This window comes from Octopus sinensis, linkage group LG4 (genome assembly GCF_006345805.1).
Source record: "Octopus sinensis linkage group LG4, ASM634580v1, whole genome shotgun sequence".
Taxonomy (NCBI): domain Eukaryota; kingdom Metazoa; phylum Mollusca; class Cephalopoda; order Octopoda; family Octopodidae; genus Octopus; species Octopus sinensis.
Genome location: NC_043000.1, coordinates 18,100,751 through 18,120,428, shown reverse-complemented (window position 1 = coordinate 18,120,428; position 19,678 = coordinate 18,100,751). Strand labels below are relative to the sequence as shown.

The 19,678-nt window shown below is 41.6% G+C and overlaps 1 protein-coding gene across 2 annotated transcripts in view; it reads right to left on the bottom strand.

The window, feature by feature from the left end:
• The window catches only part of LOC115210198 (traB domain-containing protein), a 43,996-nt gene that overhangs the window by 3,145 nt on the left and 21,173 nt on the right, over window positions 1-19,678 (bottom strand). For both annotated transcript variants that reach the window (XM_029778666.2, XM_036501864.1), the window contains exons 3-8: window positions 18,592-18,803; window positions 15,552-15,692; window positions 12,749-12,859; window positions 12,474-12,613; window positions 8,593-8,750; window positions 2,349-2,448 (exon numbers count right to left, since the gene is read on the bottom strand). In XM_029778666.2, coding sequence (XP_029634526.1) covers window positions 2,349-2,448; window positions 8,593-8,750; window positions 12,474-12,613; window positions 12,749-12,859; window positions 15,552-15,692; window positions 18,592-18,803 — 862 coding nt within the window. The remainder of the gene's footprint in view (window positions 1-2,348; window positions 2,449-8,592; window positions 8,751-12,473; window positions 12,614-12,748; window positions 12,860-15,551; window positions 15,693-18,591; window positions 18,804-19,678) is intronic.

Sequence of the window (19,678 nt, the reverse complement as noted above, 5' to 3'; positions counted from 1 at the left end):
GGCCTGAAATTTTAAGGAAGTGGGGTTAGTCAATTAAATCTTTGCCAGTGCTCAATTGGTACTTGTTTTATTGACCCCCAAAATATGAAAGGCAAAGTCGACTGAGGCAAAATTTAAACTCAGAATGCAGAAACAGATGAAATACCTGGTGTGTTAATGATTTTACCTGCTCACTGCCTTCACAAAGCAAATAATAATGCTAACATGATCATCATTATTATCAGACGTGTCTTTCATGCTGACATGAGGTGGACGACTTGACAAGAGCTGGCAAGCCAGAGGACTGTGGCAAGCTCTATTGTTTGCTTTGGTATGGCTTCTACAACTGGATGCCGTTTTAATGCTAACCACTTTATAGAGTGTGGTAGGTGCTTTTTACATGGCACCAGTACCAGCAAAGTCACCAAGTAACCTACAAGACAAAGATCTCTTAACTGAGAGGGGGTGTGGTATTGAGTGAGGTTGCTTTGTGCCAGGTGATGAGAGGTTAAACTATGATAGAGTGACAGAAACAAGTGTCTTCCTGCAAAGGAGAAACATGGTTACCCCAGTCAGAGAGAGGTGAATGTAACATGAGAAGGGAGTTCACAAGCATGCCATGGGAGAGAAAGGAAGGGAAGCGGAATGCAGTGAATGGTTTTGTTCATAAATGATCATAAACTCTTTGCAAAGATAGATTCTTTAATCTAAAGCTGACAATTTATTTAGCAAGGATAGAGGAATGGAGTTCAGAATGAAGTATAGGTATAGACATGGTTATATAGTTATGAAGTCCACTTCCCAACCACATAGTTTCAGGTTCAGTTCTATTGCATGGTACCTTAGACAAGTGTTTTCAACTACAGCTCTAGGCTGACCAAAGCCGTTTGAGTGGATTTGAAAGAAGCCGGTCATGTGTGTATGTGCGTCTTGGCATCACACGATGAGTGAAAGCAAGAATCACCGTCACACAAGCAATATCATTCACTTCCAGTCTTTTGTGAAAACATGTCTGGCCAAGGAAATATATACCCTTGCTTGGAAGCAGATGAGGGTCAGCAGAAAGGTCATTGATGAGAATGGATATAAGCATTTAGGAACACAAGAAGTCACCAAGATCAAAGGAGGCTGAATTAAAGGATGTATTTGAAAAAGAATACCAAAAAAGATTAAAATTTGTGGAGAAGTTGAATTTGTGCATTATCAGGAATGTGGTATGATGCAGGGTAACTCAGGTAGAGTAAGGGAAAACTGCAGCAGTGAGAAAACTATAGCACTTAGAAATAATTATAAAAATTTAGATCAGAGGTTCTCAACCACTCTAGGATCCCTTAGGTTACCATTTTACTCTGGTGGACCCCCTCTTACTCTTTTACTCTTTTACTTCTTTCAGTCATTTGACTGCGGCCATGCTGGAGCACCGCCTTTAATCGAGCAACTCGACCCAGGACTTATTCTTTTTTTGTAAGCCCAGTACTTATTCTATCGGTCTCTTTTGCCGAACCGCTAAGTAACGGGGACATAAACACACCAGCATCGGTTCTCAAGCAATGCTAGGGGGACAAACACAGACACACAAACTCACACATATATATATACACATATATACGACGGGCTTCTTTCAGTTTCCGTCTGCAAAATCCACTCACAAGGCTTTGGTCGGCCCGAGGCTATAGTAGAAGACACTTGCCCAAGGTGCCACGCAGTGGGACTGAACCCGGAACCATGTGGTTGGTAAACAAGCTACTTACCACACAGCCACTCCTACGCCTATATACATTCGATGTTTAAACACTAGGTTTATAGATCTATTCACTTGTATAGGTTTGCAATAGCCCTCTCTGAGAGAATACGTTTCAGTGGCCGGAAACATGTTGAACTATGTAATCGTTTCTTGCAATAAATACATCATCATCATCATCATTTAGCGTCCGTTTTCCATGCTAGCATGGGTTGGACGGTATAACTGGGGTCTGTGAAGCCAGAAGGCTTCATCAGGCCCAGTCAGATTTGGTAGTGTTTCTATGGCTGGATGCCCTTCCTAACACCAACCACTCCGAGAGTGTAGAGGGTGCTTTTTACGTGCCACCTGCACAGGTGCCAGACAGAGCTGGCAAACGGCCACGAACGGATGGTACAAACACACAAAGATAGATACATCTGATACAAAACTTTTTCATGGATTCCTAAAATACTATTGTAGAACCCAGGTAGTGCTATTAAGTTAGACACGGCCTGGACCTATACTAACTGAAAGTTATCAAAGATACCCAATTTACTATTATGCTTGCTTGGACCCACAAAAATCTTATATGGACTCCCAGGGATTCAATGGACCCTGGTCGAGAAGCATTGATCCAGATACTTACTTCATAATTTCTTTAATATCACAGTCTTTATCCCAGTTCTGTACAATTCCAGGTATGTGTCCAAGACCAACAACACCAACAACAATAGGATTGGTCTTATCTGCAAAGAAAACACACAAACAAAAAGAATGTCAAAATGAGTTTTTCCTAATCATTCTCAGTTAATAACCACACTAGAGTCAACTTTACTAACTCTCTTTCCAAGTTCAATAATCAAATAATTGCACAGGTCTTACACACGAGTAGCCAATCAGAAAATAGTCAAACTTTTTTCCTCACCCATTCTTTTTTTTTACAAGACCTCACTTGTTTACATGTACAACTTTTCTTTTCAAGAACCCACAGTTACTTGTTCTGAGAAAGCTTTGCCCAATGTCTCCTGCTCTTTCTGTTTGCTTAAACCAATGATTTTGCTTATCCCCAAGTCAGCCTTAATCCAATATAGTATCTCCATGATTATGCAATATGGTTAGTCAACATTACTCCATAAGGAGCATAGCACTGGCTTCCCAGTTTCTTATTTCTTTATTGCCCACAAGGGGCTAAACACAGAGAGGACAAACAAGGACAGACAAACGGATTAATCGATTATATCGACCCCAGTGCATAACTGGTACTTATTTAACCAAGGCGGCGAGCTGGTAGAACCGTTAGCACGCCGGGTGAAATGCTTAGCAGTATTATGTCTGCCGTTACTTTCTGAGTTCAAATTCCACCGAGGTCGACTTTGCCTTTCATCCTTTGGGGGTCGATTAAATAAGTACCAGTTACTCACTGGGGTCGATATAATCGACTTAATCCGTTTGTCTGTCCTTGTTTGTACCCTCTGTGTTTCGCCCCTTGTGGGTAGTAAAGAAATAGGTACTTATTTAATCGACCCCGAAACGATGAAAGGCAAAGTCGACTTCGGCAGAATTTGAACTCAGAACGTAGCGGCAGACGAAATACCGCCAAGCATTTCGCGTGCTAACGTTTCTGCCAGTTCGCCGCCTTCATGGAAACTGGGAAACTGGCTTCCCAGTTTCTCTGGCATATATATTCCTCCCAGGATGAAACCCCAGTTTATTGCATGATTAGTCATTTTTGCAAGCTGAGTGAACTGGAGCAATGTGAAATGAAGTGTTTTGCCCAAGAACACCATGCATCACCAGGTCTAGGAATCGAAACCACAAACTTATGATCATGAATCGAAAACCTTAACCACTAAACCATGTGTTTCAAAATAAAACATTATAGAATTATGCAATACGGTCTTCTTGTTTTTCATTTTTTTCTTTAGTAAAGTAGGGTATAATTTGAAGGAGATTCAACAGCTATTTTTAGCTGGCTAAATGATCATATGGAAACTAACTTGTTAGTGTTAGTTTGCCAAATTTAGTTTGAGATAAATCCAAAGTAATTCATATATATATAGATAGAGATAGGAGCACTCCGTCGGTTGCGACGATGAGGGTCCCAGCTGATACGATCAACGGAACAGCTTGCTCGTGATATTAACGTGCAAGTGGCTGAGCACTCCACAGACACATGTACCCTTAACATAGTTCTCGAGGAGATTCAGCGTGACACAGAGTGTGACAAGGCTGGCCCTTTGAAATACAGGTACAAGAGAAACAGGAAGAAAGAGCGAGAGAAAGTTGTGGTGAAAGAGTACAGCAGGGTTCACCACCACCCCCTGCCGGAGCCTCGTGGAGCTTTAAGTGTTTTTACGCTCAATAAACCCTCACAATGCCCAGTCTGGGGATCGAAACCGCAATCCTCCGACCGCGAGTCCGCTGCCCTAACCACTGGGCCATTGAGCCTCCACTATATACACTATATTCAATTCATATACAGGAGCAGTAGAGAGTAACTAATAAAACGCATTAAAGTATTTACTTTTATCATCAACATTCTAGTTCAAATCAGGGTGAGGTTTATAAAACAAGTACCATTAATATGATGGAACTGATTCAATCACACAGAAATTACAATTCTGACTACACAAAATAAATCATTATAAAATCAGGGGTAAAAATGGCAGAGCTATCTATACTCTTTACTCTTTTACTTGTTTCAGTCATTTGACTGCGGCCATGCTGGAGCACCGCCTTTAGTCGAGCAAATCGACCCCAGGACTTATTCTTTGTAAGCCCAGTACTTATTCTATCGGTCTCTTTTGCTGAACTGCTAAGTGACGGCGACATAAACACACCAGCATCGGTTGTCAAGCAATGCTAGGGGGACAAACACACACACACAAACACACACACACATACATACACATATATACGACAGGCTTCTTTCAGTTTCCGTCTACCAAATCCACTCACAAGGCATTGGTCGGCTTGGGGCTATAGCAGAAGACACTTGCCCAAGATGCCACGCAGTGGGACTGAACCCGGAACCATGTGGTTGGTAAGCAAGCTACTTACCACACAGCCACTCCTGCGCCTATCTATCTGGAATACTTTTTATTTCTACTATCTTTTATTTGTTTCAGTCGCTGGACTACGGCCATGCTAGAGTACTGCTTTGAAAGGCTTAGTTGAGCCAGTTAACTTCAGTGCTTATTTTTTAAGCCTGGTACTTATTCTATCAATCTCTCTTTGTCAAACTGCTAAGTTACAGGGAGCATAAAACAAACTATCACTGGTTGTCAAGTGGGTGGAAAACAAAAACACACACATATGTATACATATATGACAGGCTTCTTTCAGTTTCCATCTACCAAATCTACTTCCAAGGCTTTGGTCAGCCTGTGGATACAGTAGAAGACACTTGCCCAAGGAGTCGTACAGTGGGACTGAGCCCAAGGCCACTCAGTTGGAAAATAAGCTTCTTGACCACACAGCCAGGTTTATACTTTTTTTTATACAAAAAAAAATAATAAAAGAGAAAACTGCAGGCACGTCAATTTGAGACCTCACTGGACAATAAAGATCATGGAATTTTCAATGTGGAATGTCAAAGGTCATTACAGTTGGAATAGCAAGGTGGTCTTCTAGAAAGTTAGAAATTAGTATAGAAAAATTTTGCAGGAGTGGCTGTGTGGTAAGTAGCTTGCTAACCAACCACATGGTTCCGGGTTCAGTCCCACTGCGTGGCATCTTTGGCAAGTGTCTTCTGCTATAGCCCCGGGCCGACCAATGCCTTGTGAGTGGATTTGGTAGACGGAAACTGAAAGAAGCCTGTCGTATATATGTATATGTATATATATATATATATATATATATATATATATATATGTATGTGTGTGTGTGTTTGTGTGTCTGTTTGTCCCCCTAGCATTGCTTGACAACCGATGCTGGTGTGTTTACGTCCCCGTCACTTAGCGGTTCGGCAAAAGAGACCGATATAATAAGTACTGGGCTTACAAAGAATAAGTCCCGGGGTCGATTTGCTCAACTAAAGGCGGTGCTCCAGCTTGGCCGCAGTCAAATGACTGAAACAAGTAAAAGAGTAAACTGAAACATGTAATTGACAGAACTGGTTGAAATGAAATGCTAAACATTAACTTATATTGGTCAAGTTAACCAATATAGCCAGGATTGATCAAGTGTTGTAGAAACCTCTGATGGGATACCCTAATGAGGATTGATGTTTGATTAAGGCTGTTCATCATTTTTAGGCGCATGGCTCTGTGGTAAGGAGTTTGCTTCCCAGCCGCATGGTTTCAGGTTCAGTCCAACTGCATGGCACCTTAGGCAAGTGTCTTCTACTACAACCCCAGGCTGACCAAAAGCCTTGTGAGTGGATTTGGTAGAGGGAAACTGAATGAAGCCTATTTTATACATATGTGCTAATGGTGATATTATTGAATAACTTACTCTTTAGTATTTCAAGATATTTTTATGTAATTTTGGTAAAATATATCTGTTAAAATGAGTTGTCAGTGTTATGTTCATTTTTATGAAATTTAGACAATATATTCACTGCACCCTGTATATGCATATATATATATATATATATATATATATATCATCATCATCATCATTGTTTAACGTCCGCTTTCCATGCTAGCATGGGTTGGACGATTTTGACTGAGGGCTGGCGAACCAGATGGCTGCACCAGGCTCCAATCTTGATTTGGCAGAGTTTCTACAGCTGGATGCCCTTCCTAACGCCAACCACTCCGAGAGTGTAGTGGGTGCTGTTTACGTGCCACCGGCACGGGGATCAGTCAGGCGGTACTGGCAACAACCTCGCTCGAATCCTTTTACACATACCACCAGCACAGGTTACAGTAAGGCGACTTTGGTAACAATCACGCTCGAATGGTGCCCTTTTACGTGCCACTGGCACGGAAGCCAGTTGGCTGCTCTGGCAACGATCATGCTCGGATGGTGCTCTTAGCACCCTACTAGCACGGGCACAAGTGCCAGTAAGGTGACACTGGTAACGATCACGCTCGAATGGTACCCTTTAAGTGCCACTGGCACGGAAGCCGGTTAGCCGCTCTGTCAATGATCACACTCGTATGGTGATATATATATTCTTTTACTTGTTTCAGTCATTTGACTGTGGCCATGCTGGAGCACCGCCTTTAGTCGAGCAAATCGACCCCAGTACTTATTCTTTGTAAGCCCAGTACTTATTCTATCAGTCTCTTTTGCCAGACCGCTAAGTGACGGGGACGTAAACACACCAGCATCGGTTGTCAAGCAATGCTAGGGGGACAAACACACACACAGACATATATATATATATATAACAGGCTTCTTTCAGTTTCCGTCTACCAAATCCACTCACAAGGCTTTGGTCGGCCCAAAGCTATAGTAGAAGACACTTGCCCAAGATGCCACGCAGTGGGACTGAACCCGGAACCATGTGGTTGGTAAGCAAGCTACTTACCACACAGCCACTCCTGCGCCTATATATTTATATAAGCCAAGTGAAATTGTAGTTGTGGCCAATGCTGGTGTCATGTAACTGGCATGTAAAATGCACCGAGACCTTTGGCATAATGCTGTGCTTGAGAAGACCTATCAAGCCAAGTAAAATCGCATTCATGGCAGATACTGATGTTAGACAAATGGTATCTGTGCCAGCAGCATGTAAAAGCACCCAAAACACCCATTACACTCTCAGAATGGTTAGCATTAGGAGGGGCATCCAGCCGTAGAAACCATGCCAAATCAGACTGGAGTCTGGTGCAGCCTTCCAGCTTGCCAGCCTTGGTCAAACTGTCCAACCCATGCCAGCATGGACAATGGATGTTAAATGATTACGATGTATCTATCTTTGTGTGTTTGTGTTTGTATTAGTCCCTCATCACTACTTGACAATTGGTGTTGCTTTGTTTACATCATCATCATTTAGCATCTGCTTTCCATGCTGACCTGGGTTAGACTGTTTAACTGGAAATGATAAGCCGGAGAGCCATATATCAGGGGTTCTCATCAGAGACGTCTACAGCACTTGACCTGTATAAGTATCATTTCAGCCACTTCTGTCAATTATACGTTTCAGTTAGTTTACTCTGCAAAAGTTTTCTGTACCACCTTTCTAGTAGACCACCTTGCTATTCTATTAATCTCTTTTTGTTAAACTGCTAAGTTACAGGGAGCATAAAACAAACTAACACTTGCAGATTCCAGTCTGATTTGGCATGGTTTCTACCACTGGATGCCCTTCCTAATGCCAACCACTCCAATTTATGTCCCTGTAAATTAGCAGTTTGTCAAAAGGGACCAATACAAGAAGAACCAGACTTTAAAAATAAAAGTTCAGGGGTTGATTTGTTTGGCTAAACCCTTCAGGGCAGTAGACCCCATCCACCCACCCACTGCCACTGTCCAATGACTGAAAGAAGATGAAAGATTGTGGAAGCACTCCGTCGGTTACGACGATGAGGGTTCCGGTTGATCCGAATCAACGGAACAGCCTACTCGTGAAATTAACGTGTAAGTGGCTGAGCACTCCACAGACACGTGTACCCTTAACGTAGTTCTCGGGGATATTCAGCGTGACACAGAGAGTGACAAGGCCGGCCCCTTGAAATACAGGTACAACAGAAACAGGAAGTAAGAGTGAGAGAAAGTTGTGGTGAAAGAGTACAGCAGGGATCACCACCATCCCCTGCCGGAGCCTCGTGGAGCTTTAGGTGTTTTCGCTCAATAAACACTCACAACGCCCGGTCTGGGAATCGAAACCGCGATCCTATGACCGCGAGTCTGCTGCCCTAACCACTGGGCCATTGCGCCTCCACAAGATGAAAGATTATATGTGATAGTAATAGAACAGTAAAACGTGCTTGACTCACTTTCGGGATCAGGTTTAGAGAGTTTTTTAAGTGAGTATGCCAAGAAAATGTCTCGCTCTTCAACAAATACACGACTAAGTGCAGGGAATTCTCCTGTCATTTCTTTCAGCATCTGTTCTAGTAAATCTTTCTGTTTACACATTTCTACATCCTCTTTCCTGAAAAAAAAAAAAAACAAAATAAAATAACAATAACACAATTTCATCACAATATACACACACATATTCATACATACAGATACACACGCACATACATTTATCTCTCTATATATAAACGGCAGTTTGTCTGTCTGTGTGTCTGTCAGGTTGTACCCTCACCCTGACCACGGCTTTCAACCGATTCTGATAAAACTTGACACACACATAGCTCAATGTCATAATTCAAAACTAACGCAGCGAAAATTTTGAAAAGTTCCCCCAGTTCTGAAAAAAATCGATAAATTCGACATGGGGTCGAGAATCTAAGCTTTTTATATGCAACACATTTTCTGTTGTAGTTTTCGCAACTTGCAATCGGGAGACAGCTAGGAACATCGTATACATAGAAGTATTCGAGTGAAGAGAAGCCATTGCAACCTACACATGCGCCTTCATTCCCTAGAGGGAAAGAACTAGATTGGGATTAGTCGTTGCCTACTAGGGGCTCTTACATACCCAGGCAATGCCGGGCTATGCTGCTAGTGTGTACATAAACAGACATATACATACACATTATATATATAGTTTTACAGGGCACAAGGCAACTACATTAGAATTGGTGCCACATGTGCTGTTGTTGTTGTTGTTGTTAAGCAACAAGACGGGTAAGGGTGATTAGGTGATGGTCTAGGGCTTAGGGGCGGGAGACCCCAGACCTTGGAAAAAAAAATATGGTCGTCTTGTAGTCAAGGGCTCTTCGTTGATGCTCGACACCACTGGGAGGTGGCCCTCGAAGTCGCTGGAAATGGAAATCTCCAGGTCCAAATTCTTGGACGGCTGCCACATGTGCAAGAACTGTAATGTGGTCAGTAAATGAGCAAAGATAATGTAGTGTTGAGAGGACCCTTTAGACTTGTCGAGGCCATGACAACCTCTCTTGTGTTAATGCCACTCAGTAAAATAGTTGGTAACAAGAAGGGCATCCAACTGCAGATACCAAAAATGAAATGGACTCAAGAATGTGGTTCTCTGAGCTAACTAAAGGGGCAGCAACTCTGAATAGCAGCATGGGAATCAAAAAGAAAATCATCATCATCATCATCATTTTCATTTAGCGTCCGTTTTCCATGCTAGCATGGGTTGGACGGTTCAACTGGGGTCTGGGGAGCCCGAAGGCTGCACCAGGCCAGTCAGATCTGGCAGTGTTTCTACAGCTGGATGCCCTTCCTAACGCCAACCACTCCGAGAGTGTAGTGGGTGATTTTATGTGCCACCGACACAGGTGCCAGACGAGGCTGGCGAACGGCCACGCTCGGATGGTGTTTTTATGTGCCACCGACACAGGTGCCAGACGAGGCTGGCAGACGGCCACGCTCGGATGGTGTTTTTATGTGCCACCGACACAGGTGCCAGATGAGGCTGGCGGACGGCCACGATCGGATGGTGTTTGTTACGTCCCCAAAGCACGGAGGCCAGTCTATGCGGTACTGGCTACGGCCACGTTCGGATGATTTTCTTGTGTGCCACCGGCACTGGTACCACAAAGATACAAATTCCATTGATGTTCATCTATTTTGATTTGTTTTGATTTGATTTGATTTTCACTTGCCTCAACAGGTCTTCACAAGTGTCACAAGAAGGAAGGTATGCACGGGTGGACTGACTACGTCCCAGGTAGGGGCCACGGGTTATGGCCTGACTAGTCTTGCCGGGTCTTCGGATGGTGTTTTTATGTGCCACCGACACAGGTGCCAGATGAGGCTGGCGAACGGCCACGATTGGATGGTGTTTGTTACGTGCCCACAGCACGGAGGCCAGTCGATGCGGTACTGGCTACGGCCACGTTCGGATGGTTTTCTTGTGTGCCACCGGCACTGGTACCACAAAGATACAAATTCCATTGATGTTCATCTATTTTGATTTGATTTGATTTGATTTGATTTTCACTTGCCTCAACAGGTCTTCACAAGTGTCACAGGAAGGAGGAAGGTATGCACAGGTGGACTGACTACGTCCCAAGTAGGGGCCACGGGTTATGGCCTGACTAGTCTTGCCGGGTCTTCGGTTGGTGTTTTTATGTGCCACCGACACAGGTGCCAGATGAGGCTGGCGAACGGCCACGATCGGATGGTGTTTGTTATGTGCCCACGTCACAGAGGCCAGTCGATGCGGTACTGGCTACTGCCACATTCGGATGGTTTTCTTGTGTGCCAACGGTACTGGTACCACAAAGATACAAATTCCATTGATGTTCATCTATTTTGATTTGGTTTGATTTGATTTGATTTGATTTTCACTTGCCTCAACAGGTCTACACAAGTGTCACACACTTGCCTCAACAGGTCTTCACAAGTGTCATAAGTAGGAAGGTATGCACAGGTCGACTGACTACGTCGCCGGGTCTTCGGATGGTGTTTTTATGTGCCACCGACACAGGTGCCAGATGAGGCTGGCGAACGGCCACGATCAGATGGTGTTTGTTGTGCCCACAGCACGGAGGCCAGTCGATGCGGTACTGGCTACGGCCACGTTCGGATGGTTTTCTTGTGTGCCACCGGTACTGGAACCACAAAGATACAAATTCCATTGATGTTCATCTATTTTGATTTGTTTGATTTTCACTTGCCTCAACAGGTCTTCACAAGTGTCACACACTTGCCTCAACAGGTCTCCACAAGTGTCACACACTTGCCTCTGCCTCAACAGGTCTTCACAAGTGTCACAAACTTGCCTCAACAGGTCTTCACAAGTGTCATAAGAGGGAAGGTATGCACAGGTGGACTGACTACGTCGCCGGGTCTTCGGATGGTGTCTTTATGTGCCACCGTCACAGGTGCCAGATGAGGCTGGCGAACGGCCACGATCGGATGGTGTTTGTTGTGCCCACAGCACGGAGGCCAGTCAATGCGGTACTGGCTACGGCCACGTTTGGGTGGTTTTCTTGTGTGCCACCGGCACTGGTACCACAAAGAATACAATTCCACTGATGTTCACTGATTTGATTTTCACTTGCCTCAACAGGTCTTCATAAGTGTCACATGAAGGAAGGTATGCACAGGAGGACTGACTATGTCCAGGTGATAAACTTTCAACCAGGAGTGGCTGTGTGGTAAGTAGCTTGCTAACCAACCACATGGTTCTGGGTTCAGTCCCACTGCGTGGCACCTTGGGTAAGTGTCTTCTGCTATAGCCCCGGGCCGACCAATGCCTTGTGAGTGGATTTGGTAGACGGAAACTGAAAGAAGCCTGTCGTATATATGTATATATATATATATATATATATATATATGTGTGTGTATATGTTTGTGTGTCTGTGTTTGTCCCCCTAGTATTGCTTGACAACCGATGCTGGTGTGTTTACGTCCCCGTCACTTAGCGGTTCAGCAAAAGAGACCGATCGAATAAGTACTGGGCTTACAAAGAATAAGTCCCGGGGTCGATTTGCTCGACTAAAGGCGGTGCTCCAGCATGGCCGCAGTCAAATGACTGAAACAAGTAAAAGAGTAAAGAGTAACCAAGACATAACTTCGATTAGGAGTCCACAACCGCTGAGCACAACCAATATCAGGCCACATAGAAATCTGTTTTATTAACCACCACAGTCTGTGGGGCATTTTTGCACAATACTTGAAGCAAGATATCAACAAGTAAACTCATACTTGAACATCACAGCTACTGTCCCCTTACAAATCTTAATAGATCAAAACAAAAAAAAAAGGAAAATCAAATAAAAATGCAACTCACGTAATGGGTTCTTTAGTTGTTAGTAGAAACCAGGTCAAACGTAGTTTCTGCCACCAAGACAAAGACTGTAGCGCCCTACGTAGTGTCACCTGAATTGGACGATCCCCTAGATGGAAGTCACACCCAGGAATGTTTAATGCCTACAAAATAGTGAGAAAAATTATTTTTTTAAAAATCACTAAAAAGATTCAAAAACATTTGTAACTTGAAAACAGTTTCCTGTTGTTGTTCAACTTTTAACTTGAAGACTTGACAGGAAAAAAAAGAAAACATACCTCTTTAAAAGCTCTTCGGAACTCACCCCCTGGTGCCATCCCAAGTTCCTTGGTTAAATGCGCAGAGAGGCTGAGAAGAAGTAGATGTAAGCAACCTTGAACAACTCCACTCTGAAAATAGAACAAAACGAAGATGAATTTAGATTGAACCAACAACAACAACAAGTAGTTCCCATATGTCCTACAACCCCTCAAACTCTCAGAACATATTCAAACATCTTGGCTATCGTCCTCATAGCATTATCCTTCCTGATTGGTCCAAACATCTAAACAAACTCTGGTACTCTACTATAATGCTATTCTACAAACACAGTCATTTCTACATTATTCCTATCTTTACATGTCTAATCATCACTAAATATCTACAACATAAAAAGCACGTAAAAAGCACCCACTACACTCACGGAGTGGTTGGCGTTAGGAAGGGCATCCAGCCGTAGAAACACTGCCAGATCAGACTGGGCCTGATGCAGCCTTCTGGCTTCACAGACCCCAGTTGAACCGTCCAACCCATGCTAGCATGGAAAACGGACGCTAAATGATGATGATGATGATGATTCCTAAACAGTATTACAATATCGTCCTCAAAATACATCTGATCCACTTACACCTGAACACACCAAACAAAAAACACATACAAAGAAATAGCTACTACATCAATGGCCACATCAACTTTAAATACTGTACTGGTGAGCAATGAAGAAAACCAATGACGAATAGCAACTGTTTCACTTCAACCAAGTCCCACTTCCTCACTTGGGCCGTGAACATAACCAGAATACCAGACTGTACTCCATACAAGCTGACAAAACATCAATAGGCTAACAAGACAATTTAAGAAAACAATAGGCTCCTCCAATACCATTGCATTCACTCTGCCTCTCCAACTTTTCATGAGAGACTGTCTTTGACTGTCTTCATCACTCTACCCACCATCCCCTTTCCACACACACCCCCATCATGTAAACCCAGCCATCTCCCATCTCAACATGTGTGATGTTTGTAAATAGCAAGTAATCCCTTCTACCATCATCCTCATCATTCTACTGTCATTACCCACTTCCATTTCACTTGATCAACATATAAGAGACTGCATCAAACCATCTGTATCCAATACACTCCACTTCACACCCCATCTGTACAGCAGTCTACCACTGTCTCTCCTCGGGACCATTACTATTTGTCAGCTATCACCTATTCACAATTTGTTCAGTTCTATTATTATCCCTCAGTCTCCTCTCATTCCCATCCCAATACCCTACAATCCTACCCTTGCTGCTTTCACACACCCATTCTGATTTTCTGCTATTCCCCTTCTCAGTCACATTATATAAGATGTGAAGGTACACAACTTAGGTTACAGGGTATTCCCAACACTTACTGGTGTCACAATGGAAAGCACCCCACAAGACCCCACCAACTACAATACACCCTCTAAAGCAGTAATTCCTAATGTGAGGCATACGCCCCACTGGTTGGGCCCAAGAAAATTGTGGTTGGGCATGGTGCTGTAGTTGCCAAGCACAAGGTTCTGATTAAAGTGATTCATTTATTTTTACCTAGTCGTTGCCTTAGTGGCACCTGTGCCCTGTGCTAGTAGGGTGCTAACAGCACCATCCGAGCATGATCGTTGCCAGAGCAGCTAACTGGCTTCCATGCCAGTGGCACGTAAAAGGTACCATTCGAGCGTGATCGTTACCAGCATCGCCTTACTGGCACGTGTAAAAACATTTGAGCTAGGTCGTTGCCAGTACTGCCCGACTGGCCCCCGTGCCGGTGGGACGTAAAAGTACTCACTATACTCTCGGAGTGGTTGACGTTAGAAAGGGCATCCAGCTGTAGAAACTCTGCCAGATCAAGATTGGAGCCAGGTGCAGCCATCTGGTTCGCCAGCCCTCAGTCAAATCATCCAACCCATGCTAGCATGGAAAGCGGACGTGAAACGATGATGATGATGAATAATGTACTTTTTTTTTGTACTCAGTACTTAATAAAAGAGTTGCTGGTAGATTCCTTTGTATTGGATGATTGATAAAATATTAAAATAAAGTTGTTTTTTACCAGTTACCAGTGGAACATTAATTTTTCTGAAAAGTTATAGGCAGGGCCTAAAGGAAAATAGGTTGGGAAACACAGCTCTAAAGTGACTGATGAGCAAGTGGAAGTAATGTAGAGTTGAGAGTTTCCTCAGTACTGTCTCATTAATTCTTTAGCAATCAAGATTGCTCTGTGGAATGTAATGCCTATTTATTTGCATCATTTTGAATTAATCATGCATTATCTTGTGGCTTTAAAATTTCAATGATGTGATAATATTTCTGTAGAATGACATCATAGAATAGTTGTAAGAGGCTGGATCAGGCTAGTTTGTACAGAAAATAGACAGAATATTTGGGCTGGATATAGCCAGTTTAAATGCTAAAGGGTTAAGCATTTGACAGTCTCCCTAATGCTGGTGTCTGGAAAAATACATCCAGTATACATTGTAAAGTGGATGACAAACAAGCAGAGAATGTGAGAGGTTGTGAGGTTCCTTTAGTTATTTCTTGCCAAGGAATTATCAACCTTTGTAGTGTTGGTACCATGAGAAAATTCACTTAGTACAACCTGTAAAATGGTTGGTGATAGGAAACCAAGTGAAAATTGACACAGACAAGCACCAGCCTTTGAGAGTAATCCCTCCTGGTATGAAATGACTCAGATCCAGACTGTTTGCCCAACCCATGCCAGTATGATGATATGATGATGGAAAAAAACAAGATAAGAAAGGAGTAAATAGAGAAATGAATGAAGAAACATTTACCTGTTTAATAGAAAGTTTTATCTTCTCCAAGTTTATGTTTTTAGCTTCTTCCAAAAGGGTCTCTTCATCCAATTGTAATATATTTACACGACTACTGCACAGCTCTACCATCACAATGTCTGGTTTTACACACTGAATGGTCTGCAACAAAAAAGAAACAGATTTCAATAAATCACCACCGCTAACATTATTATTATTATTATTATTATTACTATTATTATGGCAGTGAGCTGGCAGACTCATTAGCATGCCAGATGAAATGTTAAGTGGCATTTCGTCTATCTTTATGTTCTCAGTTCAAATTCTGTCACGGTCGATTTTACCTTTCAGGGTCAATAAAATAAGTACCAATTGAGCATTGGGGTTGATTATCAATTTACCCCCACCCCACCCCCAAACTTGCTGGCCTTGGCCAAAATTTGAAACTATTATTATTATTATTATTGTGATAAGGTGGCAAGCTGACAGAGTTGTTAGCATGCCAAGCAAAATGCTTAGCAGCATTTCATCTGTCTTCACATTCTGAGTTCAAATTCTGCCAAGTTCAACTTTGCCTTTCAACCTTTTAGGGTCGATAAAATAAGTATCAGTTATGTGCTGGGGCTGAAGTAATTGAAATTTGAAATCATTATTATTATTGTCATAATTTCCTGAGGTGTCAAATTTAAAACTTTACAGAACTCACACCTATCCCTATAGGTTTAGAATTCAAATACTACCAGGATTAACTTAGTCAGCAGGTCAGTAAAATAATACCAGTAATATGCTGTGATTGATTCATTCAATTATATCCGATCATCCGTGAAAAAAAAATTGAGCCCTCACTAAAGAAGATTAGCAGATTCACTAAACCATGAAACAAAACACCATGCATGATTTGTTCTGGCTCTTTAGAATAAGCTCAAAATCTGCCATGGATCAGCTATACCGCTCAACAGTTCAATAGAATAAAGTATAAGTAGTGAGGCTGATATAATCAATTATATGCTCCCACCAAAATTCCTGGCCTGTGCTCATGTTAGAAGCATAATTACTCTGTGCATGTAAGCAAAAGCAGGGTATTGCAATCACTTGTCTTTCTCTGTTTGTCTGTGTGTTTGCAAAATTACTGGAAAACGGCTGAATGGATTTTCACCAAATTTGGCAGAAATACTCATTGGGTGAGCGGCTCAAAATGATGAATATTTGGTTGGATTATCTTCAAACATATATAGGTGTGTGTGTGTGAAATGTGTGTATGAGTACAGTGATGGATTTGAGGGTTTCGTTTATTTATAAGTTGATTTTTCAATTTCACCTGAGTATAAATACCTACAGTGGTGAAAAACTTAATAAAATTCTATGCAATATTTTCTATAAGTATTTAATTTTGTTCGCTTTCTTTTCATATGAATGGACCCTTGTCTGCATGTATAGATCATGGCATACCTATATGTGCATACGTATATATATACATACATACATAAATACATACATGGATGTTTGTGTACAATGATGGATTCAAGGGTTTCATTTATTTATGAGTTAGTTTCTTAATTTCACCAGAGCATAAATACTTTATAATGGTGATACTTGAAAAAAAAAAGTAATTTTTTTAAAAATTGAACATACAAATTTCCCGATAAGCAAGTGGTCCTATCATTTATATCCTACAACGAAACTACAGTACATTTGATTCACCTGCTATTATTGAAAGCTGTTGAAAACATTTAAATTCTATGCAATATTTTCTATAAGTATTTCATTTTGTTCACTTTCTTTTTCATATGAATCAATCCTCATCTGCATATGTACAGATTATGGTGTACTTATGCACATAGACATGTGTGAGTACATACATACACAGAGAGCAACTGCATGTGTGTATGTACAGTGATGGATTCAAGGGTTTCGTTCATTTACAAGTTGATTTCTTAATTTCACCAGTGTATAAATACCTAGAACGGTAATACTTTAAAAAAAATAATTGAGTATGGGTAAGCAACGCATTGTAAACCACACTATAACTTGTGAAAAAATTTATCTGTGCACAGGGTATGCATCACCCCTCGGATGCCTTTTTTTCATTAGTATTTGTAATGAGATCTGCATTACTTATAAAACAGTTATGTTCCTTACATCTTCTTTTAGGACAAACATAGCTGAGAATAAGTCTCAAATTATTTACAAGGATTATTAAAAGGAATTGTCTTTTATCAAAACAGGTAAATTTTAAAATTATCAAACACTGAACCACAGGAAAAAATGGACAAAATAGTCTACAAAAATTGATATTCTGAAAAACTCTCATCAATATGATATGAAGTTTTAAGTAATGGATTATGGGAGTCAAATTACTTAATCATCAATTAATCATGATATAATCCTAACAAAGGTAGCAAGTTGGTAGAATCATTAGCATACCCTATAATCTTAAAGCACACCTCAGTATTTAACACTTTCACAAGGAAATTAAATTTCATGATTCTTCTATCAAAAAGTAACGAAGCCTCAATAACTCAACAGGAAATAGTTTCACACGTGACATTCCTCAACAAAATCCAGATTGGTATACAAAACTGCTTTCCATAGTAATGAAATTATAAGTAGGTGTACTCTTTTACTCTTTTGTTTCAGTCATTTGACTGTGGCCATGCTGGACCACCACCTTTAGTCGAGCAAATCGACCCCAGGAGTTATTCTTCGTAAGCCTAGTACTTATTCTATCGGTCTCTTTTGCCGAATCACTAAGTTACGGCAACATAAACACACCAGCATCGGTTGTCAAGCAATGTTGGGGGGACAAACACAGACACACAAGCATATACACAAACATATATACGACGGGCTTCTTTCAGTTTCCGTCTACCAAATCCACTCACAAGGCTTTGGTCAGCCCGAGGCTATAGTAGAAGACACTTGCCCAAGGTGCCACGCAGTGGGACTGAACTCGGAACCATGTGGTTGGTAAGCAAGCTACTTACCACACAGCCACTCCTACGCCCAGTTTTCCACAGTCAAAGGGTTAAGGTAATCAACAACAGTAAGAGTACAAACAAACCTTTGCCACATCTTCCTGACTCTCCAGACTAAAGTGTGCTGTCCCAACAATATATACTTTGCTGCCATGTTCAGTAAGCAGAACAGTCACAGTTGATGGAAGTTCAATTTTTGTAATGTGTCGCACCGAATGTAAAGAATTCTGGTCATTATCATCGTCGTCGTCGTCGTCATCATCAATTTCTGATTCATCTCCGCTATATGTCACCAGATCTAGAAAGAAAGATGGATTAAGTTTAGACAAGATGTATTTTAGTTTTGCTTGATGAACTTAGATTAATGATTTGCAGTTGAACAACCTCAATAATTTATAGTTACCGTATTTGACGGCATATAGGATGCACTTTTTTCCAAAAAATTTGGCTCAAAAAATCGCCCTGCATCTAATATGCGAAGTCAAGACCCTCCCGTAGGCTAATCTTCTCCCAGACGCTCACTAACCTAGCTTACGATAAATATTTCTACCTACGCTAACGCCTTAATGATATTTTCCGTACTCATGCATCATTATTTTATTGGTATTATTATTATTATTATTATTATTATTATTATTATTACCAGTATTATTACTTTAAAATACTAATTATCGTAAAAATCAAAGCAATCTACCGTAAATTGTTAGGCTGCGATCCATGACACACGTTTACTAATATCAGCTGATCGGAACCCTAACTCGATGCCATCTGACGGTGAGGAGTAAAACTACGGAATGCACATGATCATTACGAGTTTGTGTATATACGGAGGTAGGTTGGATACAACAAAGTTTATGATCATAACAAAATACATGAAACGAGGGTGCGTCTAATATGCCGTCAAATACGTTAAGTTATAGTCTTGTAGGAACCCATCATTCATTACCATCACTGTTTAATATCCATTTTCCATACTGCTGTGGACTGGACATTGCCAAGCTCCAATGTCTGCTTAGGCATAGTTTCAACAGCTGGATGCCCTTCCTAAAACCAACCACTTTACAGTATTCTGGAAGCCTTTTACAGGTTACTAAGCAACTCGTGATACAAGACCCCTCAACTGAGGTGAGGGATAGTATTAGAGGAGGTGGTTTTATGCCAGGTGACGAGAAG